This window comes from Gracilinanus agilis, chromosome 6 (assembly GCF_016433145.1).
Source record: "Gracilinanus agilis isolate LMUSP501 chromosome 6, AgileGrace, whole genome shotgun sequence".
Taxonomy (NCBI): Eukaryota; Metazoa; Chordata; class Mammalia; order Didelphimorphia; family Didelphidae; genus Gracilinanus; species Gracilinanus agilis.
Genome location: NC_058135.1, coordinates 242,747,112 through 242,773,184, shown reverse-complemented (window position 1 = coordinate 242,773,184; position 26,073 = coordinate 242,747,112). Strand labels below are relative to the sequence as shown.

The window sequence follows — 26,073 nt, the reverse complement described above, 5'->3', positions numbered from 1 at the left end:
AAAAGAAAACAAAAAATGGCTTCATCTGATAATAATGAAAATGACAAATAGCTTTCAACTCCTGTCTCTCTAACTGGCACTGATCTGTGAGTAACAGAACTACATTTTACAATCCACATCTTCCTTAAAAACCTCTATATTTTTAATCAATAGCTTCCAGCAAAACATCAATGCAGATTAAAAAAAAAACAAACAAATTTTCCAAACAAGCCTCACTCCATTGTAAGAAGGCTCTATTTAAACCTGATGGTTTTTAATTTGTGGAGGGAAAGAAAGTATGTCTAAAACAATTAAAATAAAATGGAAATTTTTAAACTTATTTTGCTTTTTAAAATTATTTCCCAATCCAGAAAATTAGTCAGATAAAATAATTACCATATTATAAGCTGAATGGGAAGCAAAAATACTTGAAATAATTTATTTTCTAGGAAAAGTACTAAATACAGTGGGGGAGAGATCTTTTACCCTTAACCCTCTACAAAAACCTGCACTCAGATTTTGGGGGAGGAGGAAGAGAAGATTCATTTTCAGCTTATAATAACAATGACAATCTTGGTGCTGGGCATTTCTTTTTTTTGAATAGAATATTGAAGGGTCAATAGCCCAAAGACATGAGAACCAGAAATGGCATCCCAACAGGCTAATAAAAACCCTAAGAAATGTCCTGGCATCCTGATTGTGATTGTGACCAATTTGGTTAGTAGTACTACTGGTAAAGGCCATGCCAGCGACTTGTCGTCTCTCCAGCAAGCTTCCACCACCTCACCGATACGCAGTGTACTTAGCACTATTCTTCTTACCGCGGTTTCTGACCTGTCAACCTGAGTGCAAGATCGAGCAATAAGGCAGGTACTGTGTGTCTGACACCCTTCCAATAATGAAGCAATAGGTTGTTGGAATACAACTTAATATTGGGGCGCCTGAACACTTGGTTTAAAGGATTCATCTTGAAGGAATGATTTAGATAATATCCTGTAGGAAAAATAAGCGTCAAAGCATTTTTGAATGTTGTTGTTCCAAGAAAAACCTCAAGTGAGATCTTGAATTCAAGACGTCAAGTGAATTAGTCACCAGAAGGGTTGAATGAAATGGATGACTTACAAGATCATTTCTTCATTTAAGGCAAAAGTCTTGAATTCAAGAGTCTTCTCATTCACAAAGGCCATTAAGCCTCAATCATAAGCATGAACAAAAATACAGAGTTAATATGCGCTTTAGTGTGAACATGGGTTTCACAGTCAGAGGAACAGATAAGACAGAGCTAGTCACCATTACCTTGGGCTTCTTCCAGTAATCCTGAGGTAGATATCATACAGGAATGCTGGGGCCTTATGGCTCACAGCAATCCAGTAATGATATAAAAGGTGATTGGAGGTTAGATTTACATTGGGCCGTCTGAAGGCCTGTTCGAGAGGATTCCTCTTGAAAGTAGAAATTACATGGTATTCTGAGGAAGAAAAGTTGTGTAACAGCTTTGGTAATAACCATGTAATGAACTTTTGAAAACCATTACATTTTTACAAGGTACAATACTTTTTTACTATAGATGTCAGAATTAAATTACTGCATCCATTTTTAAAACAAAACCTTATAGAGTAGCTAAAAGAAAAAGGGCATATGCCCACTGAACTCAAATGATTTGAGAACTACCTCATCTTAATAATTTTCATTATATCAAGAACTAAAAGCTCATTCTGGTATTTCTCTGAACGCTTTACCAAGGCCACATTATAAGGTCACTTTCTATGTTGTACCTCTCACCATAGCTTCTTTCTTTCTGTTCCTCTTTCCAGTTTCTTATTACTGTACTTACTTTAAAAAGAAAAGGAAAATCATGATCTTTTTCTTGCAAATACTTTTAAATAAATTGCCTAAGTGATATACATAAAAATTTTAAGTTACCCAACAGTATTGTACTTTTTACTCTCAAATATCTTAATGAAATCTCAAAATATAAATCAAATTTCCCCAATATCATCTGGATATTAATAATTCATTTGGAATACATATCACTCATTAAACAGTAACCTAGTATCTATTCTAAAATTTTTTAATTTGATAAAACAGTAACTGAGTTTGCATTTCTAAATGCCTATCTTATTAGAAATTTAAATTGTTTTAAACAAAACTGTTAAGAAAACCAATGGGGGAAATTGGGAGAATATGGTACTATGTGATTTAAAATTAAAATGTTTGCTTGAAAATAATAATTCAATTCGAGGCAGAATTTGTTCTTGACCTTTAATAACATGAATAGCATTTTGCATTAAAACTGACCAAGTGAAATGAGAACTTGGTTCAATTTAAATTTTCTTTAATTAAGATATGCTAATTTTAAATAAATTCAATGCCACATATGTCCAGAGATCACCTTTATCCAACTCTTTCATCATTTTGCAGTTGAGGAAATTAATACCCAGAAAAGCTGAGTAATTTGCCTATGGTCACAACGGTATGGTGTGGCAGAGGTATGACAAGGGTCTATAGGAGTCTCTAAAGTACTAAAATTTCTACTGTAACAACTCAAATTTGACTGCAGATTTGCTCTAGCATGGTAAAAGTGTCACAAGAGGCTAGGAGAAATTAAGTCATCATCCTACTTCCCAAGCATCCTTCCTTCATGGGGTATGTCTCACTATGCTGTCAGCAGCACTCAAAGCTGGGAGCAGGCCCACTGAGTCAGCTCCATTATGCCACGGACCAAGTACAGTTTGCGGTCCCAGGCAAAAAGAAGGGAGCATGACTTTCCACAAGGCAGGTGAGGCAGTTGTGGGAGGGAAAAGGACAAACTGGGAAAAAGGGACAAAAAACACAGATGGGGCATATGTAGCAAGGTCTCTCCTCACTTCAAGAATGTTTTGGTGTTGGTAGGTACGACAACTAAGTTTGCAATGATAATAAAAAAAATTACTAAGGGAGTAGCCTTAAGTCCTTAGCAATTGCAATAGTACTAACATATGATCTTTAGAACAATCACTAAAAACTGTTCCTCCTCAATAGCATTAAGATTTGTTCTAAGATTTCTAGAAAGCAGAAGGAAAAAAAAAAATCATACCAACTTCACCCCAGTGGAAAGGATTAGTGCTGCCTGTCGTGCAGTTATATACCATGATGTTCCTTGGTCTGAAAAATCAAAAATCAGAATAAGTACCAAACAAAAACTCTCAAGCCTACCCTGCAAAGAACGCACACCTTTAACTAAGTGTGAAAAAAGTCTAGGTATCTTTTAGATAATTATAGAGCCACTGTATTCTGTTTTTTTTCAACCCTTACCTTCCATCTGTTGTACTAATACAGTGTATTGGCTCCAAGGCAGAAGAGTGGTAAGGGCTAGGAAATGGGGGTTAAGTGACTTGCCCAGGGTCACACAGCTAGGAAGTGTCTGAGGCCAGATTTGAACCCAGGATCTCCAGTCTCTGGACCTGGCTCTCAATCCACTGAGCCACCCAGCTGCCCCCGCCATTGTATTCTTAATGGGTTAAGTTGCATTTATCAGCGGAAGTACTTTTATTTACCCATATATTTCAACATTCCGCAAATTTCTCAATAGAAGCTATAACCATAACCCACCTATTGTTATTAACTGGATTTTATGAAAATAGAATACTGGGCAAAACAGAGGGCACAATTCCACAGTAATGATATCATAAATATTATAAATGTATAAATCAGTTAAAAGACATTAGAATGGGATTTTATAACCATCAAGTTTGATTATCATGTACTAATGACAAAATTATGAAATGATGTTGGTGAGAATAACTGTCTACTATGTATGCATTTTTTTTCATTTGCACAATTTCTCCTTTTGTATTGGGATGGTAAGCCAAAAAATTAAGGGGAAAAAAAGGAAGCATTTTAATACCTATTCTCTGTTCTTGACAAATTTTCAGAGACCAAATTTGAGGCAAATTATAAATTGGGTTCTCCTTCACTCAAGAAAATAAATCCAAATAATAAACCTCCTACTTTGCCCCTTTAGTAGTAAACTAAGGCTGGGAGCAGATATCAATTCTATACTTTACTTGCAATAGGGAATTCCTACATTAGGGAGCACCAAAAGCAAGTCAGTACCTACAGTCTCAGACAGTTGCCAAAGAACACTGAGGGAGGGGGCAGCTGGGTAGCTCAGTGGATTGAGAGCCAGGCCTAGAGACAGGAGGTCCTAGGTTCAAATCTGGCCTCAGACACTTCCCAGCTGTGTGACCCTGGGCAAGTCACTTGACCCCCATTGCCTACCCTTACCACTCTTCCACCTATAAGTCAATACATAGAAGTTAAGGGTTTAAAATTAAAAACAAAAACAAAAACAAAAACAAAGAACACTGAGGGGTTTAGTGATCTGCCAAACATCATAAAGCAGCATAAATCAGAAGCAAGTTTGAACCTAAGAATTCCTGACTTCTAAGACTGCTCTCTATCCACTAGGACAAGCTTCCTATTAAAAAATCATTGGGAAAAGTACAGGATAAAGTAAGTGGATATCAAAAAGGCTCACTGAAGGCAAAAAGTCTTAAAACCACAGAAGCAAATATCAACATGCAGTTATTTAGGGATGAATTTCAACTAATCTTAAACACTCAACTTCTGTCCCCCAACTTTTATGGATGATTACAGAAATTCTAAAAAATGTACCAGTCTTCCAGAAAAAAAATCCATTTTTCTATTTTATAATTAAATTTTAGGAGAGAATTAATTTTTCAAATTAGTAAATCATTTATCACAATTTCCTACAGTTTCAAAAAATAATTTAATAAACCCACATTGTCACCTCATATACCTATTAACTCCAGAATACCAGGCTGCTGCGAGACTTGTGTTGACTACTACATCTACAGGAACAAGATCGGCAAGGGCATTGTTGGAGGCACGCATTGTTCTAAGAATTCCTTTCCCTGCCTTTGAAGAAGTAAAAATAAACAAAATATTTAATCAGATTACTTAAGGAATAAGAAACATATAGCACTAATTGAATTTAGAATTTTACTCACAGCAATAAAGAGACCACTTGGTCCATTGAAGTTATCAATCCATCCCTGTTAATAAATGAAAAAGAATCATTTTAAGAAAGCAAAACTACAGATTCTTTCCTCAAAATCTGCAACCCAACAAAAACTTTATTTAAAAAAAAATTTTTTAATTAAAAAACTCTTACTTTCTCTCCTAGTAACAACTTTAAGACAAAAGGGCAAGAAGGGCTCTGCAATTGGGGTTAAGTGACTTGCCCAGGGTCACACAGCTAGCAAGTATCTGAGGCTACATTTGAATTCGAGTCGTTTCAACTCCAAGCCTGGTGCTCTATCCGTTGTGCCACCTAGACGCCCCAACAAATCCTTTTATGCGAATTGATTTTACCATTTACAAGGGAGCTGAAAGGGAGGAAAACTTTGTGCTTATATATCCATAAGTGTTACCTCTACCCAACAGGCTAAATTTAGACTAAATTAGCAAACCCAATCTAACTCATAACAATTCTATTGGCCTTACACAAATTCATGGTTTTGGTCCACTGAATAGAAAAGCAAAATCTACTTCCTATTTAAAATTAATTGATAGAAGGAAGTAAATATAAGAAGAATAAAATAATCATTGTCCCAACAAAAGACCAGCTTTCTTTGTGCATTAAACTAACTTCCAGGGTTATGCTGCTTCAGGTTTTTTCAAGCATATACTGTGCTGAATAGCAATTCATTAAATATAAATTGGATTTAAGCCTAAAATTTGTTTGCATTTTAATCTTCACAACTGTTCCTATCTTCAACTGTTGTGACCAAGGGAGAAAGAAAGGATTACAGTCTTTAAGGGAGTAGCAAGGCTACAATAGGAAAGGTAAGACCCCTAAATGCCCTGACCTTCAGTTCTTTTTCTTTTATAACTTGGATTCTAATCAGTAATGAAGAATGAAGGCTATGATGATAATTATATTTTAAATTAGGCTTTCTAAAATTCACAGAATTAATTAATATGAAATTAAAATTTATTCTTTTAGAATTTCATATCAAACACTGGGAAAATAGGCTTGACTGTGTCTTATTTGACAAGAATGCAATGACTTCATATGCTCATAGTTTTCAGTGAAAGAAAAGACTTTAATGTTGCTAACTTACATTTCTAATACTTTAACTCATGTTATCCAGAATCATAACAGAAGTACAGGTATTTCCTAAAAATTAACTTAAAACAACAGTAATTTTTATAAGGAACCATGTTAGATCAGTTATTACTTTAATAACCTCAATTATTAAGTAACTACATTATAGTTCATAGTTTTATAAAATTTTAGTCTATACCTCACGTTCTTGGATGTAACAATTCACATGTGTAGATGACTTACTGGGAAAGGCTCCTTCCAACTGGCACCAACAATTGATGGCCTTACAATTGCCACATTTAGCTTTGCCCCTTCTTGTTGTACAACATATTCAGCCAAGGCTTTTGTATATATGTAAGTATTAGGTCTGTCTCCTATAAGTTTGGGAGTGATGTCATTTACTAGGCCATCATCCATCCACCTAGTAATCAAAGCAGTCACAAAAGAAAGAGGAATTAGTTTCCAAATGTTTTACTCTAAAGAGTATTTTTTAAACAGTTCCTCAGACACAGTAAACATGAACAAAACAGTCAATAATTTGATTCAACTGGTTTTCCTTAGTCATTTTACCTACCTTTTCTCTTATTCCCTCCCCACAAAAAAAAAAAAAAACACAACAAAAACTTTAGATTTAGCAAACATGAAGCTAATTTGTGGTATACATGTTATAGGTACATATATATATGCTATGTTTGAATGAAAGCATCAACCTTAAGGGAGACAGGTGACAAGTCAGTTGATCTACAAATGGTAGCTATATAATAAACTTTTAAAACAAGTGATTATGTAAACAAGCATAAGTTAACTATAAATAATTATGCACTTTTGATTCCAAGTTCAATAAGAAAAAATTAATTAGTAACTTCTGCAAGAGAAAATAGGGCTGCTCTGTTGTAATATATATGAACAGATATGACACTGTGAGCCTCAGACATAGTAGGAAGTCAATGAATATTCTTTGACCAGAAAACATCTCAGTTTTCCCACAGTTTAGTTTATCTAAGAGGATAGGGTTTTTTTCTGGTAGGAAGCATAGAATAAAATACCAAAAGATCTGATGTAAGTGTACCTCAAAAAGTTATGTGCAAAATGGAATATTTTAAATATAATGCTAAAGGAATTCTCTTGCAGAATGAATAATCCCCATTTATTTTCTATGTAGAATCATACATTTTTGGTATCTTAGAGGTCACTTAGTCCAAGGATATAAAAGGAGGGAATTGGTAAAAATGTCATTGGGAAATGTTTAACAAAATAAAAACACAATACAACAAAGATCATGTAAATTTGTGGTTTCCTAAATCAATATGTGACTCACAGGGAACTGTTGCTTCTTGAGTTTAACACCACTGCTCTAGTTCATCATTTTACAGTTGGGAAAACTGAAGCCCAATCAAGATATAAGGGGACTTTTGCATAAGGTCACAAAATAAGTGAGTTCACTTGGATTTTTTTTTTTAAATTATAACCTACACCTCACATAGGAGTATATCATGAGCTAGGGTTAAAAAGTAACTCAGATGGTCTTAATATTCTCCATAAAGTGAGAAGGTAGGGTTATAGATTATAATTTGATGGAGCTGGTAGTATAAGGTTGGAAAAGCTGCTTGGGGGTATGTGATAGTAAATCCAGTTTTAAAAAGAAATTAGTACTTCAAACTGAAGTTTTAAAGACAGGGTCCTCATTTTTGAAAGTGTAGAGCAACTGATAAACACTACAATTTAAAGAAAGGATCAGGAATGTTCTGACCAACTAACAGGAAATATTCTTTTGCCAACTACTAGAAAGGAGCAAGTCATTGCAGATTGTTGACTTATTAAAAAAACAGACCTAACCCATTTGTTACTACCTCCATCCTCAACTTCTGGGAAATATTTAAGTGTCTGTTATCAAGAGTAAAGTAGGTACTTTCCTTCCATGTTCCTTCCCACCCTCACTTGCCAACTCCCAGGCATAAAATATAGGATCAAAGACTGAAAGGAATTGCAAAGGTCTAGTTCAAACCTCACCTTTTACTGATGAAAAGACTGGGCCTGGAGGGCATCAAGTAAACCTCTCAAAGTCATGCAGGTATTAAATAGAAACTAGAGCCTCACATACAGATCTTTGGGATTTAAATCCAGTATTATTTCTTTTATGCCATACTGTCACTCTCACACAATGAATCATTTACAGAAAGTACATGTATGGTGCTGAGAGACACTCAAATTTTTTTTAAAATATGGCCAAAACACTTAGGTGGGGGGAAGAAAAAAAAGAGATTTAAAAACTATTTGAAAGAAAAGCACATCTGTGTAGTTTTTATCTCTGCATAACGATAAAGTCAAGTTTTATTTATATTTTTATTTAATTAATTATTTTTAGGGCCCTTACCTTCTGTCTTAGAACCAATACTGCGTATTGGTTCTAAGGCAGAAGTATGGTAAGGGCGAGGCAATGGGGGTTAAGTGACTTGCCCAGGGTCACAAAGCTGGGAAGTGTCTGAGGCCAGATTTGAAGCCAGGACCAGGAGCCCATCTCTAGGCCTGGCTCTCAATCCACTGAGCCACCCAGCTGCTTCCTGTATAAAGCTTAATTTTTAAAAACACATACTCTAGAGAATCAATCAGTTTCTTGGGGTCAACAGGAGGAGGATAGACTATTTCATCGATATGCTTCCGATTGCAGTATGCATAAGCTGTTGATACATGCATGAATACTTCAAGATTCTTCATTTGCTGTGCAAGGAGAATAAGCTGTCGAGTAGCAATCACATTTAGCTGAACTGCATCTCTGTAAAGAAAAACATACAATAAATATCTAGCCATAACTGAAAGATTACCTATTTCAACACCAACAGAATTTTATTCTATTTTTAAAAACTGAAATTTGGGGAAATTATTTCCACATTTTTTGTAAGTTCAAATATGCAAACAAAAAATGAACAATTAGATTTTTTTTGTAACTATTTGCCATTAAATAAATTTAACTTATCCCATAAAATCTCATAACATTTTATTTTCTTTATGTCTCCATTGGGATATTCTTCTCATCATTTTGAGTCCAACTCTTTGTGACCCCATTTGGAGTTTCTTTGGCAAAGATACTGAACTGGTTTGCCATTTCCTTCTCTAAGCTTATTTTTTACAGATGGGGAAACTGAAGCAAAAAGTGTTAAGTGACTTCAGAGTCAAATAGCTATTAAATCTCTGAGGCCAGATATGAATTTGAGTCTACCTGATTCCAGACACAGCATGCTATCCACTGTACCCCTAGCTGCTAATCATTCCTTTACTAATAGACATTTCATTTGCTTCTAGGCCTTTTTTTCCCCAAAAAAATACAGCTATAAATATCTTAGAAGAGAAAGCTCTTTTTAGAAAATTCAGGATATATTCCTAACAAGAGAATTCCTAGGTCAAATTATTACTATAAACTCTACTGTACCCTGTACTTATAGATCACCCTCTAAAAATACATTTGCCCACTAACACTAAAAAGGCAGAAGGGTCAGTGGGAAAACTCGAAAGGACTTGAGTTCAAATTGCAGTTCTGCCTCTTACTATCTATTTGACCTTAGGCTAATTGCTTAATCTATCTAGATCACAGAGTGGTAACACATCTGTAAAATGAAAGAGATGGTATGTTTCAGCTAGAAGCAGATAACCCAGTGACTTGAAACTAATCAATGCAGAATGTACCTGATATATCTGTATAAAAATATCCATAGTAAGTATATCCATAAATCAATCAACTAATAAGCACTTAAGAATTTTTTATATGCAAGGCACTATACTAAGTGCTAGGATTCAAAGGAAAAGCAAAATAAAAAATAAAAAATTAAATTAAATTTTAAAAAATTAATGGAGGAATCAATATATATAAATGAGAACCTACAAGATACTGAGTAGTATGGAGAGCACTAGCAGTTATGGGAATCTGGAAAAGACCTCCTAGAAGAGGCAGTGCTTAAGTTAAAATCTTAAAGTAAATTATAGGTTAGAAGAGAGAAAGAAGCAGGTTCAGGATGCAGAGAGATGGGAGATGAAGGGTCATGTGTAAAGAACAGCCATTAAGTCTGGGTGGCTAGACTATTGTGCAAAACATAGAAGAAAATAGAATATCAAAAGACTGGAAAGATCAGAAAGAGGCAAGCTTATGAAGAGCTACCAATACCAAACAAAGGATTATATATATATATATATAGAAATATATATGATTGTGACAAATCTATGCTTTAGGAAAATATGAGACTAAAATATTTACAAGTGGTAGAGACCTAAGAAGCCAGTGAGTTCAACTTAATCATTTTATAGATGAGGAAAATGAGGAATAGGGAGCTTAAATGACCTGCTCAGGGATACACAGTAAGTAGTATATTATTATCCTATAATGCAAAGTTTAAATTCTTTTGAGAGTAATTTTAGGATAAGAAACTTGCTACCCCCCCCCCCAATCCAGAAAGTGAACTGTTTGGAGAAGGTGCCATGCAGATACCTGTAGAGACCACACACTCCACCAAAAGATCCAGAATGAACTGTGGGATGTGGTGAATTGAACTGTGTGTGTGTGTGGGGGGGGGGGGGGGTGAATGCATTTATTTTGAATGTACACTCTTATGCCAAAGGGAACTGCCCTCAATTGGTTTTTTGTCAATGTAGCAATCATTGGTTTTGTTCTTTTTTTCTTTTATTTCCCTCTTATCTCTATTATACTTTCCTCTTAGAAAGTGCAATATTGTCTGCACCTTTAGTTAGAAGATCTTTAGAGGTATAAGACAGTTATGTTTAAATAATCCACTGGGGAGACTAGTCTCCCAAAGGATCACAGGGGGGGAGGTTGTGTAATTAGAATCTATTACCCTAACTGTCAGGGCTTTGGTGGAGTGGGCTTTTTAAACGGGCAAGGAGAACTTACTCACATGGTCTAATTTTGTTAAATAATAATTTTTTTTACTTCTATTTACTTTTTATTGCTTCTGCTTCAAGTGATTATTAATGAACTTTATAAAATTAATACTTGAAGTTGCTGGATATTAATTTAAGTCCTACAGTGGCTAGGACAGGGTTTGAACTCTCAGTTTCCTGACTCTGTGCCCAATACTTTATCTGCTACTTTTCACTTTGACAACTAAGTGAAAGATTATGGACTAGAGAAGTGTAGAGAATGTAAAGAGTTAAGCCCTCTTTGCTCTGTTCCCCTCCCGGCTAGGCATTCTTGGACAAGGTCAGACAAGGAATGTAGACTCAGGAAAGAGACAAAGTTTTGAGACAAGGAGGATGGCCTCACCAAGGCCATTACTCCAGGTGTCTAATCTGTCCCCTGCTGGTAGAAAACAAGGAGTTCCAGAACTCTAAGAAAATAATATTTCCAAGAATCTATTTTGGTGACTGGCTAGTTTCTGATGCTAGGGGGCTTGATTTTCTCATGGGTAAAAACTATAACTGTACTTCTATACCTATTGTTAGTGGGTTGTTGGGTAGTATATGGATTAAAGCTTGGATTGCTAACCATCAAGGAGACTGAGTGCTGTTCATTTCCCATTTCCCCATATCATCACCTCTGTTCTTCTTCAAGAGGGAAGAAGAACCCCAGGCAGCCCTCCTGGCTCATTCCAATTCCTCTTTACCCACAACAGAGAAGGGGAAAAGACTTTGGGCAGAGAGACCAATGAGAAGTGTACTATAATGGTCTTGGCCAGATGTGATGAGGGTGTAATTTAAAGTTGTGGCAATGTGACTCTGGAGAGGAAGATGCCCATGCAAAGGATGGTGCAACAAAAGAAATTACAAGGTCTTGCAAATGAATAGGTATGTGGAAACAATCTTCACATCCAAACAATAAGGAAAAGGTGAACAGGTTTTAATATATTTATGGATTGGCATTGTTGTGGGGGCTATCATTGTGTAAGAAATGATAATCATGAAAAATAAAGGTGAAAATGAAGACATTATAAATGAGTGCAGGAGAATCAATACAACATATAGATGATGATAGCAAAAGATGAGGGGAGAAAATACACAAAAGGATAAGGACAGACAAAATAGGATTTTATTTTGTATGCCTCATATACATTTTTAACAAAATTAAAAATATTTGGAGCCTATAACTTAATGTAAATCACTTTGACCTTATGTGAATATTTTTGTTAATGGTTACTATCAAAATAAAAATTATTTAATGTAGTCTAATCAAAAAGCAAAAATTATGAAATAAAACTAAGCCTACATTAAATAAGTTTACTGTTCAAAGATCGGTTTATATAGCAAAGATGTTGGTGTACATGTAATATGTAAAAATGTGTAATGTATAAAATATAAAATTTGTGAAATTAATCTATAATATATAAAATGATGTATATTTTCTGAAGCATGATCGCTGGCTAGGGCATAGAAATAAATAGTTTCAATGAATTGAGTTCTATTTAAAATGGTATTCATAAAACTGGAATAAGGGATTTTTAATAAAATTAAGGATCTCAAAGCTGTATTATTTTATATTTGCCACAAAGTGGTTATTTAAGGAATAAATTGGAATAAAAACAACAAAGGATGGAAAATGAAAAGATTCTATGGAAACTTTATAGCAAAGTCTTTTCTCCAGTAATGGTGAAGCTATTAGATTTAGACTCTACCATCCTATTTACCAATGTGATAAAGAGAGGAAGTAGAAATGGCACTAAAGCAAATAAATACAAAAGGAACAAACAAACTAGACAAAGATACACAAAGGAAGTCCATGCTGGGGAGGACACAATTTAAGGCTATGTAAAAAGCATCTGAAAAGAAGAGAGGTAAGGCTTATCACTAAAAAAAAGGAGGAAATGACAGAATATTTATCCTTGTTTTTTCTACCACTCATATCCCGTATTTTCTTACTCAACAAAATTATATCATTTCTCTATATAGAATTCCTTCTCAAACTACCTTGTACTTAACTACTTTGTACTTATTCGTTTGTATTTATTTTCTTTATATATACTTACGTATTTGCTGTTTGCCCTATTAGAATGTAAACTCTCTGAGTATAGAATTATTTCATTCTCTGTATTTGTAGCCCCAAAGTCTAGTCTAGAGCAAGCTTTTGCTGATTATTTTAAATTTTGGTTATTCTTAAATAACTTTACTAGATTTAGTTACATTTCATAATACAGTGCAATGTGCCAGTACCTAGCTCTCGGCCTGAGCATAATAATAGCCACTTCCCCTTGAAGTAAAGGTCAGGCACCCACATGATGAAATGTCACATAGAAGGTAAGAATTTCACTGAAATGATTAAGTTATCTCACTCTCATGACAAGAAGAAAACAGTGTCATTTACCGTTCTCTGTGTCTGCTTAAAAGAATAATAGATTCAGGGTAGAACACATGGGTTTGAATCCTTGCTCTGCCACTAATTAGTTGTCTGATTTCTGGCAATTCACTTTCCCTCTTGTAAAACCTCAATGTCTTCATCTATAAAATGGAAATAACATCTGAACTATCTACCTTACAGGAATTATGAGGATCAAAAAGAAATTCTAAGTGACTTGTAAACACATGGTCCTCTATATAAAATATAAATATTATGGTAATAAAAATAGGAAAGGAAAAAAGAGTTGGTAGTAACAAAAGCAGGTATTTCTTCCTCAGAAGTGAAGGATTCGCTTTCTCTTGAACTTTTCCTTTTTGTACTATCCTTCCGGAAGAGATTACTTTGACAAATCTAATTTGCCTCTAACAAATGGTCTATTAGAAAACCAAGTCAACAAACATTTCTTAACTGTTTACTATGTGGGAATAGTTAGGTGGCTCAGTGGTTAGGGAATCAGACCTCGAGATGGGAGGTCCTGGGTTCAAACCTGGCCTCAGATACTTCCTAGCTGTGTGACCTTCACCATGTTACTTAACCCCAGTTGCCTAGCCCTCACTGGTCTTCTGCCATGGAACCAATACACAATATTGATTCTAAAATGGGACGTAAGGATTTTTTTTAAAATACTAAGTGCCAGGAACTGTGCTAAGTGATATAAATATGAATATGAACAGGAAGAAAAACAGTCTTATCTCTGAAGGGCCTTACATTCTAATGGGGGAAGACAACACATACAAGGAAGCTGAAAAGGGGGAGGGTAGATTACTCAAGCAAGAACATTGTAGAAACAGTACAGGAAGTCAGGAGTGGATCTTAGAAAGGAGTGATGACATGACTGGTCTGGACATTTTCCTTAAAATGAAGGTTGCTCTAGGAGGACTCAGCCATTCAGAGGAAGGGGTCTACTGGATAGAAAGTACTTCCAATGTGAGAAATCCAGGAATGAAACGAACGTGTTTACCTCATCAGTCAAGACTAATGGACTGCCATCACAAATGCCGATGTCTTTAAATTTCTTCTTGCAATAGAGTTATGCCAAACAGATTTTTTTTACTGAATTCACAACAGAAAATTTGACCATCAACAGATCAAGGCACTACTATGATTGGCCACTGGCCAGGGCTTACTTCTGTTGTATGGAAGCACTTTCAGTAACAATATCAAAATGACAAGATTTGACCTATTTACAAAATGATTGAAACAACTACCTTATAAACAAAATAAGAAAGCCTTTTAAAATAAAGGGTTTAAAATAAATGTGGCTGTTCAGGCATTTCAGTTGTGTCCAACTCTTCATAACCTCTTTTGAAGTTTTCTTGGCAAAGATAATGGAGTGGTTTGACTTTTCCTTCTCCAACTCATTTTAGCAATGAGGAAATTGAGGCAAATAGGGATAAATGCTTTGTCTAGAGCCTGAGCTTGCATTTCAACTCAGATCTTCCCAATTTCTGGCCTGGCACTCTATCCATTGTGCTACCTTGCTGGCCTTAACTGAAACTCACATATAGACCTAGTCTATGATCTCCTACAAATTCTTTGTGAAGAAATATCTGCTTTCTTTAGATGCATCATGGCATAGTAAGAAGAGTTTTGAACTTGGGATTCCATAGAGAGTGAGATCCATCATTCTGAAAACTTACTGGCAAACCACTGAAATAACATTTTGATAAAATTAGTTCCCCACTGTGCCCCCTACCTAAGGAAAAGAATGTTCAAAATTAAATATTACAAGGAACTTTTTTAACTACACTAATTAGATTTCAAATAATATTGAGTATTTAAAAAATCTAATTCTCCCCCACCTCCAAAAGCAAATGCTATTTTCCCTGAAGAAATTTTCTCATGAAATTAAAGAAGGCACTGCTTTAAAAGGTCATTGAGAGAAATGTGTGACCTAGATCAACGATGGTTTTCATAGATATGCAGGGGTAAAAAGATAAAATGCCCCAACAAGAATCTGCAAAGAGAGGGGGGCACAGGGAAAAGCTGACAGTTTAAGGACAAGGTGGACTATCAGAAGAATAGGAACTGGATACTCAGGAGAGAAAATGAAAACTGCTGAGAAAACAGAAGATACAGTCCTCATTTTTTCTACCAACTTCCCCATTGCTCCCTTTCCCTCCTCTTTTTACTTCTCTGAAATCGGAGGTGGGGGTTGGGGGAGCTTTAATCTGAGCAACAGATTTTTTTTCAGCATCTTTAAACTGATGAAAAGAAAGAAAGGAAATTATTTTGAAAACATCAAGGATATTGAAAACCACAGACAGCATCCGGCCAAACATTTCATATAATTTCAACACTGACTCAAGCAGGCTATACTCAAGAAAATTTATCATAATTACTAGCAAATGGTTTAAAAAGAAACTGCCAAAATTAAGAATTCATTTGAATATCTAGACTTACCTTAAATTTTCATTAAATCTGACGGTAGCTGCACAGTGGAATATGATATTAGTAGACTTTAAGATAATCTCTTTGTCTTCTTCACTAAGGGCCAGTTTCGGCTGTGTGAGTTCACTGCTGATTGCTATGATTTTTTGTCTAAATTGTGGATTTTCATCTCTCAGTCTGTCAAAAAGCTACAAAGAAAAAATAAAGGACAGGGCTACAAAACGTCAGATCTTAAAGAGTTCTCTGCAGAGACTAAATCCAAGAAATACAACCTTCAAAGGTTTTATGATATAATTAGACAACAATTAGACAAATCTGAACTTATAAGAAATGGACTTCAAAGCCAAAGATTAAATATATCAAAAGGGAGAGGAAAACCAGCAATAATAAAAATCATTACTACCTGATATAGTTTGGTGTATTTTCTTTTTACCAATATGAAAAGGAAATAGACTGAATGAACTCTTTTACCTTTGTCTCTATAGTGGGATAGCCATTTTTGGACAACTCATCCACCACCTGTCTTTGCCCCTCTTTATCTAAAATTTATATCAAATTTGTCAACTTATCACTGTCAAGATATACGCCCTCTAAGGACACACTCATATTTCTAACTAATGTGTCCCTGGGACCTGGCTCACAACTTTCTCCTCTTTATCATACTGTCAAATATCTACATATATCCTTCAGTATATTCAAGATTCACCTCATACCCTATTTCACATTTTTTTGCTTTCCTAACCACAAATCAACTATTCCCACTAACACTGCCATATCCAGGATGTCTTTATATATATTACTCTACCTCTTAAGCCTATAAACCTAGATCTTCCCCAAACCTCAACTTCTATAAGTGATCTTTTCCCTTTTTCCCCACACCAGCCAATCCTCCACTCTGTTGTCAAAATAATCTTCCTAAAACACAAAACACAAGTGATCTTCCTAAAACACTTCCTAAAACAAATTCTTACCATGCCAGCCCCATACTCAATCTCTAGTGGTTTATTATTATCTCCAGGATCAAATATAAAATCTTCCATTTGGCATGTGAAGTCCTTCAAAACCTGGTATGACTCCTTTCCCTCATCCCCCCCCCCATTACCCTCCCTTTATATTCCACCATATACACTTTGATTAAGTCATACTAGCTTCTGCTATTCTTCAAACACAATACTTCATCTCCAGATTGGGAATTTTCACACATATGCCCCCCCCCCCTTTAACCCCATTCCTACAATACTCTCCCTCCATCTCTGCCTTTTGGCTTCAAGTCCCAGCAAAAATCCTACCTTCTACATCAAGTTTTACCCAATCCTCTCTTAATTCTACTGCCTTCTCTTATGTTAAATATTACCCATTTGACCTACATCTAGCTGTCCTGAATTTGTATTCAAATGTGGATGTAGATTTTGATAACTTTATCTTCAAAAAATTTCATTTTGGCTTTGCCTTGATATACCCACATTTAGAAAGAAAAAGATCTATTGGGTTTTTTTTTTTGTCATCTACATTTCCTTGGGTTGTATCTTATAAATTCTGCCACCAAATTCTGGCCAAATTGAAAGCTAATTATGTGTATAAAAATACAGAGCAACCTTGTCAATTTTGCCATCTAATATAAATATAAGTGTATAAGGAATATGCAAATAATTGTTTGTATCCCCCCCCCAAAAAAAATTCTGTACATAGTTATTTGCAGGTTGTATTTATTCCTCAACTCCCATTAGATTGTGAGCTGACTGACAGCAGGGACGTTCTTTCCCTTTCTTTGTTAACCCCAGTGCTTAGTTAGCACTATGCCTGAAACAGAGAGAGTAGGCACTTAACACATTTTTACTGACATCATTCCTCCCATATCTCACCCACCCTATTAACCCACTTCCTAGGGTATGCAGGAATTCTCAATTTTCTGCTACCTTACTGCTTCATCCCCAACACTACTGGCTTCTCAATCTATCTCCCATCTTTTCTCTTCATAATACAGCTAAATACCTATGATGTGCAAGAAAGTAAATACTATCAACACAAATATCCACTGAATTCTAACTCAAAAGATTCTTCCCCCCCCCCCCCCCCGCCGCCAAACTCTTACCTTAGCAATACTGTATTGGTTCTAAGGCAGATGAGAGGAAAGGGCAAGGCAATGGGGGTTAAGTGACTTGCCCAGGGTCACACAGCTGGGAAGTAAATGAGGCCAGATTTGAACCCAGGACCTCCTGTCTCTAGACCTGGCTCTCAATTTACTGAGCCACCCACTTGCCCCACAAGGAATTCTTTTTGATTCAATGATCACTTTGGCACAAAATAAATGACTACCTAGAGATATTTAAAACTGTGAGGGACCTTAGAGATCATCCTATCCAATCTTCTCATTTCACCTAAGAAAAAAATACCTCCAACTCCAATTTCTCAATTGGCTCTAGGCTTCCAACTTCCAAAAGCTTGTCAGGCATTCTCACATAAATATTCCACCACATGTCCCCAAACTTATCTTTGTTCTTCTGCTTCATTGGCTTCCCTTCAAAGAAAGGTAGAATTTCAATAGAGGTTCTAGGGGAGGAAAATAAAAGAAACAGCCTAAAGAAAGTGGGCAGGTAGGAAAATATGAAGTATGTTTGTGAACCATCCTCCTCTCTGCCCCAAATGTTTTTCAAACAAGTTTGCACAAAGCATTTAATTCTGCAGATTCCTTCCATGAATCTATTTTCATTCTGCCAACACTCAACTCAACAAGTATGTTTAGATTCCAAATATTCCTACTTAGTGACAGCTATTAAATAATTTATGCGGCTAAAATATGGTTCAATAGTAAAATGGCTCATAGTAGTTGATGCTACCTTCTCCCTTGCTCCCTTGAAACCAAAAATTATCATTAGAGTTCTATCACAGATTCCTCAACAGAAATAGGAAAGCCAAGAAAACAAGCAGCTGGGACAGTGACATTTTAAACAGGATATCTGAGGTCTAAATTTAGTGCCAAACCTAGAGGTCAACCTTTCAATAGCAGAATAAATCTGTATCTTTCCTTTGCCAAGTTATAAATATTAAGATAAGGCATATCTAGTAGTTAATGTTGTAAAGGAAAATATCCCAGCAAGTTGTTATTTGTGACCTAAAATGATCCTAACTCCTTTCAGCAAAGTCAAACTATCCTAGAATAATTTGACAAAATATAAGGTGTCCCAAAATATATTGGTATAAGGTATGTGGCTCAATGGACTGAAAGTCAGGCCTAGAGATAGGAAGTCCTGGGTTCAAATCTGACCTGAGACACTTCCCAGCTATATGACCCTGGACAAGTCATTTAACCCCAATTGCCTAGCCCTTACTGCTCTTCTGCCTTGGAATCAATACACAGTACTGATTCTAAAATAGACGGTAAAGGTTTTTAATTTAAAAAAAAAAAAAACTTACCTTCCCCTTTTTAATTAATACTCTAAAGTATTAGTTCTAAGTAGAAGAACAGTTATAGGGTAGGGAGTGGGTCTACCCCAGGGTCATACAACTTAGAAGTATATGAGGCCAGATTTGAACCAAGGATCTCCCATCCCTAAGCCTGGCTCTCAATCCACTGAGCCACATAGCTATCCCCTAGTTTTAAGCTATTATTAGCAAAGTTAACCAAACTACAGCCCAAAGGGCAAATGTGGATAAGTTGCCTGTTTTTGTACAGCTTGAACACTAATACTGTTCTTTACATTTTTCAATACAATAAAACTTTACTTTAAAACATAAAAACCATTCTTAGCTCTGGGCTGCAGTTCTAGAACTGTAGTTTGCCAACCATGCTATTAAAGCTTGAAACTGCACAAAGACTTTTGGGGACACCCTGTACACGAATGGGTTTTTTTATAACTACTCTGCTATTCTCCTTTCTCCCAGCTCTGGACAGAGTTCTACTTCTGTTACTAATTAGTGAGTTGAAAATGAAGGGCTAAAGTATGAATTATAAACCTCCGATATTCTTCCATTTCCAACCAGTGAAAGAAAAATTCAAACTCTTTCTAAACCAAAGTGGCTATGATGAGTGATGATCATACCACCCCTGGTAAAATCACTCTTTTTTTTGTCCCTTGGTTTCTTCATTTATAAAATGAAAAGACTGAACTAGAATAACCTCTCTTGGTTATCCTATGGTGAAATGGACTTTCATTTCCATTTCACCAATCCCACCCTAACCCCTCTGCTGGCCTTCCACCCTGATTTCCAACTGATTCACAGACATCTCAAATTGGATGCCCAACAGACATTAAAAAAACAAAACCCTCAAAATGTCAAAAACAGAATTCCTCTTCTTTCCCCCTAAATCCCCACCCCTGCCAAATTTTCCTACTGTCAAAGGCACTACAGTCCTCCTGATCTCTCGCACCGCAGCGTCTCAGTCACCAGCGCCTCCTCACTCTCTCCCCTCCCGTCCAATCTGTTGCCAAGGCCTTGTTGATTTCACCTCAGCAACAACACCTCTTGAATAGGCTCCCCTCAGTCTTCTGACACTGCCAACCACTCTGATCGCCTCGTATCCTCGTATGCTAGAAATCCTGTTTGCCTTAATTCTTTCTTACTCCACTCCTCCATTTGGCTAAAGTTTCCTAATCTTCAGGTATGATCATGCCACCCCCTCTACAATACAAAAACTCCTCTTTTAGCATTCAAAGCCCTCAATGACCTCATCCCAACAAACACACAACTTTCTAGCCTTCTTGTACCTTACTCCCCAATCTAGTGACAATGGCCTCCTAGTTATTCCACAAACAAGACACTCCATCTCTTGGCCATTTTCTCTAGTATAACAGAAAAATATATTCTGTGAAATTAGGGACTTGGACCTAAATGCAAAATGCTTATGAGTCTCAGAAAATGAAACAGATGAGAATAAATCAACAAGAAGAAATGAGAAAGGCTTCTAAAGAAATTGGTGTGGCTATACAGGAAGTACTCTGGAGATCATAAGATTAAAAAATAGCACTAAAGGTTCACATTTACATAGGGTGTTGGTTTACAAAATACTTTCTTAAAGCAGCCTTTCCAGCTTGAAGTAAGCCATAATTATTAAAGGGAGGAAGGGGAATATAAAGTTCAAAGGCAGTACCTTCTGTAAATTACAGGACTGATTAAAACATTAATCAGTATTAAAACTTTGACAATGTATATAAGTTATTTTTTTAAATCTTGGAATGAAGTAAAAACATTTTCAAAAATTACATGATGATGAATACAATTATACATTAATCTGGAATTCTTTTGTTCTCATCAAGCAAGTAGTACTTTTTTTTTTAAAATAAAACCCTTACCTTCTGTCTTGGAGTTAATACTGTGTATTCGCTCCAAGGCAGAAGAGTGGTAAGGGTAGGCAATGGGGGTCAAGTGACTTGCCCAGGGTCACACAGTTGGGAAGTGTCTGAGATCAGATTTGAACCTAGGGACCTCCCCCCCATCTCTAGGCCTGGCTCTCAATCCACTGAGCTACCCAACTGCCCCCAAAGCAAATAGTACTTTTAAAAAAATGAGACCAATGTTATTTCCTATTTCAGATGGTAGTGGGCCTAATAAAAGAAAGGAAAAGCATTTTCTGTTTCAAAGCACTTCCTCATTCATGAAGTCATTCATGTACAATGAATGAAGCACAACCAAAAGAGAAACTGTTACTAAAACTATGTAAATGAGGACAACCTTAAAAGGCAAAAAGGACAGACAATAATGGTACCAACTTACAATACAAATCACCTTTCCTTTCTTTTATAAACTAGAAAAACTCCCAAAGCAAAAGATTGCACAACTACTCTTACACTGCTAGTCTTGTGGCACTATATAATATTGTGGGAGTTTCCAATGAGAGCACACTGAGAGTACATAATGCATGGATAAAGATTTATCACTATCGATTTGCCCAAAGCAAAGGAGAGGATGGGCACAGGGGGAAAAGCATTCCTAGTCTACTAAATTTCAGACTGCAAAAAGTATTGGCAAAACATTCTACTAGGGGTAGTGGTTTTTGTCCCAAATAAAGGCTTTTCGTTGAAGAGTTATATTTTCAGTTTTAAAAGTTACCAAGAAAAGAAATTGGTAATCAAAAATTATTTTCTAAGAGTAAGTAAGTGAAGACTATTTTGAAGGTCTGTTGTGGGGATGGAGGGTGGGGTGGAGAAATTTACATCTTTCTGGCTTCTGTAGCACTGTAAAAAATGGCCCCCTAGATGCCTAAAAGAATCAGAATACTTTAAGATCAATTATCCTTGGGGATGCACGTGCTCTGGATTTAAGAATTTTTCCCACATAATTGAAAAAATACATTAGTGCTGAAACTTTTTTAACCTAAAATTCTTCCAAAATATCTTGGTAAATAGAGTATGGTAAATATAATGTAACTTTTAAAAAAACTCTTACCTTCTTTCCTAGTAACAATCTAAGCAGAAGGGCAAAGGCTAGGCAATTGGGGTTAAGTGACTTGTCCAGAGACACACAGCTAAGAAGTATCTGAGGCCACATTTGAACCCAGGTCCTCCTGACTCCAGACCTGGTTCTCTATCCACTGTGCAATATAGCTGCCCCAGATAATATAACTTTTTTTTACTAACAGCACCAAAATTATAAACCCTATATAAATGGCCCCAGACTATTTATTATTCTATCAATGTTTATCTCCCAACAAGGCTGATTTCTGATGTACCTCTTTACCACTTTTAATGTCTCTATTTCTCCATCCCATTCCCATTTATCCTCAACTACATTAAATCATGACAATTCTGTTGTTTTCCATTCCCTTCCCTCTGTCTTTCTATTTCTTTTGTGTTCCTTTTTGTTTTCCCTTTTCTTTCTGAGATTTCAGTTTAGGAACTAGTGAGTCTTTATTTAATGCCTGTCACCAATAATAACTCCTTTCTTCATCAATTTATACCTTCTTTAATTCTTGTGAAATTTCTTGACTATTTTCATATTGCTCATAGTAACTTAATTTTTTTTAACTTCCTATTTCTTCAATGTTTCCACAGAGTTGAAATTGACAGATACCTGACAGCTAAAAAATTAAGTTATTACTGTACACTTTCAAAAAGTAACTGACACACACAGGGAACTGGCATCAATGACCTTCAAAAAAAAAAAAAGGTGGTATATACTTCCAAACAAAAGGAACATACAGTAATTGACAATTCTAACTATGTATAGTAGGTGCTCCAAAAACACATTGTAATTGTAATTGTAACTGTCTTCAAAACATTTAAATTCCATATTAAAAAACTGCTAGCACTATTTTTAAAATTATCCACAGTGCTTGCCAAACAAAAACTTTCTAATTACAAACTGTACTCAAATAGTGATTAGAAATTTTTTTCTACTTAACATATTTCCAATATTTTAGTGATATCACAACAGTTATTGCATAATAAAAGGTTTCAAGGGTTTCGGCAAGTTACATAAAGCTTTCTCCAACATTCAAAGAAACACTTTTATTGGCTATATATTATGTCATATGTATTTTCTACTGGTCATTTTCTGGACTTACCTTGCCACTAATCACTTCTTCCACACGCTCTTGCGGGGTCTGGCCAGCTTTTTGTCTCACTAATACATACACTGAATTCACTTTAGGACAAGACCGAAGTAACTTTTCAAGAAGCACCTTCCCCAGGAAACCAGTGGCACCTGTGAGCAAGACATTCTTTCCTTCATAATATTCTGGAATCGAAACCATTCTGTCCCTAGGAAACAGAAAGTAACATAAAAGAAAATGATTTTATTACTCAAAATTTGTCCAACTAATAAAAACTGAATATTAAAACGATAGAATCTCATATACCTCATTGTGGTAATGTGGAGAAAGTCTTAGGTCCAAAGAATTTGGGAGGATGGGACAAATTTTTCTCTACTTACACCACCCATAAGGAGTCATCTAGCCTCTGCTGTGACTTCTAAGCAAAATAAAAAAATACAAAACAAACAAAAAAAACCCTATACCTTCTGAGACAAGTCATTCCATATTTGGACAATTTAAATTATTTGGAAATTTTTCTTTTTATAATTTGAAATCTCCCTCTCAACAAATTCTACCTACCTTCTGAGGCCAAGCAGAAAAATTTTAATTTCTCTCCCTCAAAATACTTCAAAAACTTGAAGACACAATGCTTAGAATAGTGATGGTGAACCTTTTAGGGACCGAGTGTCCAAACCACAACCCTCATGGCTGTGTGTGAGGCCCCCCCACACCTTATCACAGACAGGGGAGGGAGGAAGAGCTTCCATTGGGCTGCTGGGTAAAGGGGCAGGTCATGTGAGAAATGTCCTCAGACATGGTGAAGAGGAGCAGCCCCCTCTAGCATGTGTGCCATAGGTTCACCAACATGGGCCTAGCACATAATAGGTGCTAAATAATTATTGCCAATAACCATATCTCCTTAAGTCTTCATGAGGCTAAATGGTCTCAGTTCCTTCAAATCCTCAGAGGGGCAGCAGAACAGCAAGTCAAGAAAACTGAATTTGGAGTTGGACAGCCTATATTCAAAGTCACCTCTTCCAAATACTTACGACAATTCACTCACCCAATTGGGGCCAAAATTTCTTCACATAGAAATGAGGAAATTGGCTTAGCTGAATTTCAAAGTCTCTTCTAATTCCAAATCTACAATGCTATGATGCTATGACCCTTTATTATCCTAACTTTCATCCCTTAGATCTTCTCTAGTTTATCAGTTTTTTGAGTCTTTAGACTCCACAAGGGCAAAAACTATAAACATTTTCTCTCTCCAAGCACCTTGTATTAAGCAGTTACTTAATACTTTTTCTAATGGTTATAATGGATATGTTGTTTTTTCCTAAATAATGATTTTTTGAGTTTTCCAAAGAGCTCCTGTCTCCTTTTCATTAGGATGAAATTCTTTAATTGTAGGCCAAATCTATTATTATGAACATGAAAGGAATTCAAATGCTTCCAATGCTTTGCATATTTCTGATATTTCAAATGGAATGCTATCAAAGAAACACTAAAAATTTGCATTCTAATCAATTAATTAAAACTCCAGGTCAAGTTATATGTATGGATAAATTCTAATAATTTTTTAAGTCCTAACTATGCTACAATTACTTTTTTAATTGAGAAAACACTAAGAAACAACTTTTATGAGACAAATGTTGCTATAATAATTAAACAGGGAAAAATAAAGAACCACTAAGAAATATCAATCATTTAAAATAAAATCCTTACAAAAAAGATTACAGGGGTAAATAGGTTACACAGTAGATAGAGTGCTAGACCTGGAGACAGAAGGACCTAGATTCATATCTGGCCTCAGATATTTCCTAGCCATGTATGACCCCAGGCAAGTTACTTAACTCCAAATGCATACTTCTTGCTTAAAGACATTGATAAAATTGATTAAAAAAAAAAAAAAAGATGAGGATGGGGAAAGGGAAGTGAAAGAACATGAATCTTGTAACCATGTAAAAATATTCTAAATTTATTAATTAAATAAAAAATTCCAAATTAAAAAAAATGTTATATCATATGGAGCTATGAATTGGTCTGATGATCATTTTGGAAAATAATTTGGAATTATTTGAGATAGTAACTAAAATATCCATACCTTTTTACACTGACATTCCACTATTAAATATATACTAACCCCCCCAACAATATTAATGATAAAAAGAAAGGCCTTATATATACCAAAATATTCATAGAAGCATTTTCTGAGGTAACAAAGTACTGGAAACAATGGCAATGCCTGTTCAATGAGGAATGGCTAAAGAAACTGTAGAATATTATTAATATAATGTAATACTACCATCTCAGAAGGAGTAATGAAAATGATAAATCATTAGAGGAATGATCTGATACAAAGGGAAGTAAGCAAAACCAGGAAAACAATTTATACTATACTATTTAAAGAAGGAAATGGAAAAAACTTAAAGAAAATTAATAAGAAAAACATCTCCTCCAGGTTCACTGCAGAGATGAGGGACCTTGAGTGTGGATCACTTTCAGAATTTTTTAAGTGTTGGTTGGTTCTGATAAAGTTCTTTTTTATTATACATAAAGGAGAGGTAGGACAGGTAGGCGCCTCAATGGAGTGAGAGCAAGGCCTAGACATGAAAGATCTTAAGTTCAAATGCGGCCTCAGACACTTCCTAGCTGTGTGACTCTGGGCAAGTCACTTAAACTGCATTGCCTAGCACTTATTGCTCGTCTGCCTTGGAGCCAATACACAGTATTCATTCAAAATCAGAAGGTAAAGATTTTTTTTAAAATAAGTAAAGAAGGGGGCAG

At 35.5% G+C, this 26,073-nt stretch overlaps 1 protein-coding gene across 1 annotated transcript in view; it reads right to left on the bottom strand.

Moving 5' to 3' along the window:
- FAR1 (fatty acyl-CoA reductase 1) overlaps positions 1–23,505 on the bottom strand; it is a 43,877-nt gene extending 20,372 nt beyond the window's left edge. The window contains exons 1-8 of the mRNA XM_044680664.1: positions 23,317–23,505; positions 15,828–16,003; positions 8,685–8,864; positions 6,335–6,512; positions 4,992–5,036; positions 4,781–4,899; positions 3,056–3,123; positions 1,276–1,447 (exon numbers count right to left, since the gene is read on the bottom strand). Coding sequence (XP_044536599.1) covers positions 1,276–1,447; positions 3,056–3,123; positions 4,781–4,899; positions 4,992–5,036; positions 6,335–6,512; positions 8,685–8,864; positions 15,828–16,003; positions 23,317–23,505 — 1,127 coding nt within the window. The remainder of the gene's footprint in view (positions 1–1,275; positions 1,448–3,055; positions 3,124–4,780; positions 4,900–4,991; positions 5,037–6,334; positions 6,513–8,684; positions 8,865–15,827; positions 16,004–23,316) is intronic.
- Between the last annotated feature and the right edge of the window lie 2,568 nt (positions 23,506–26,073).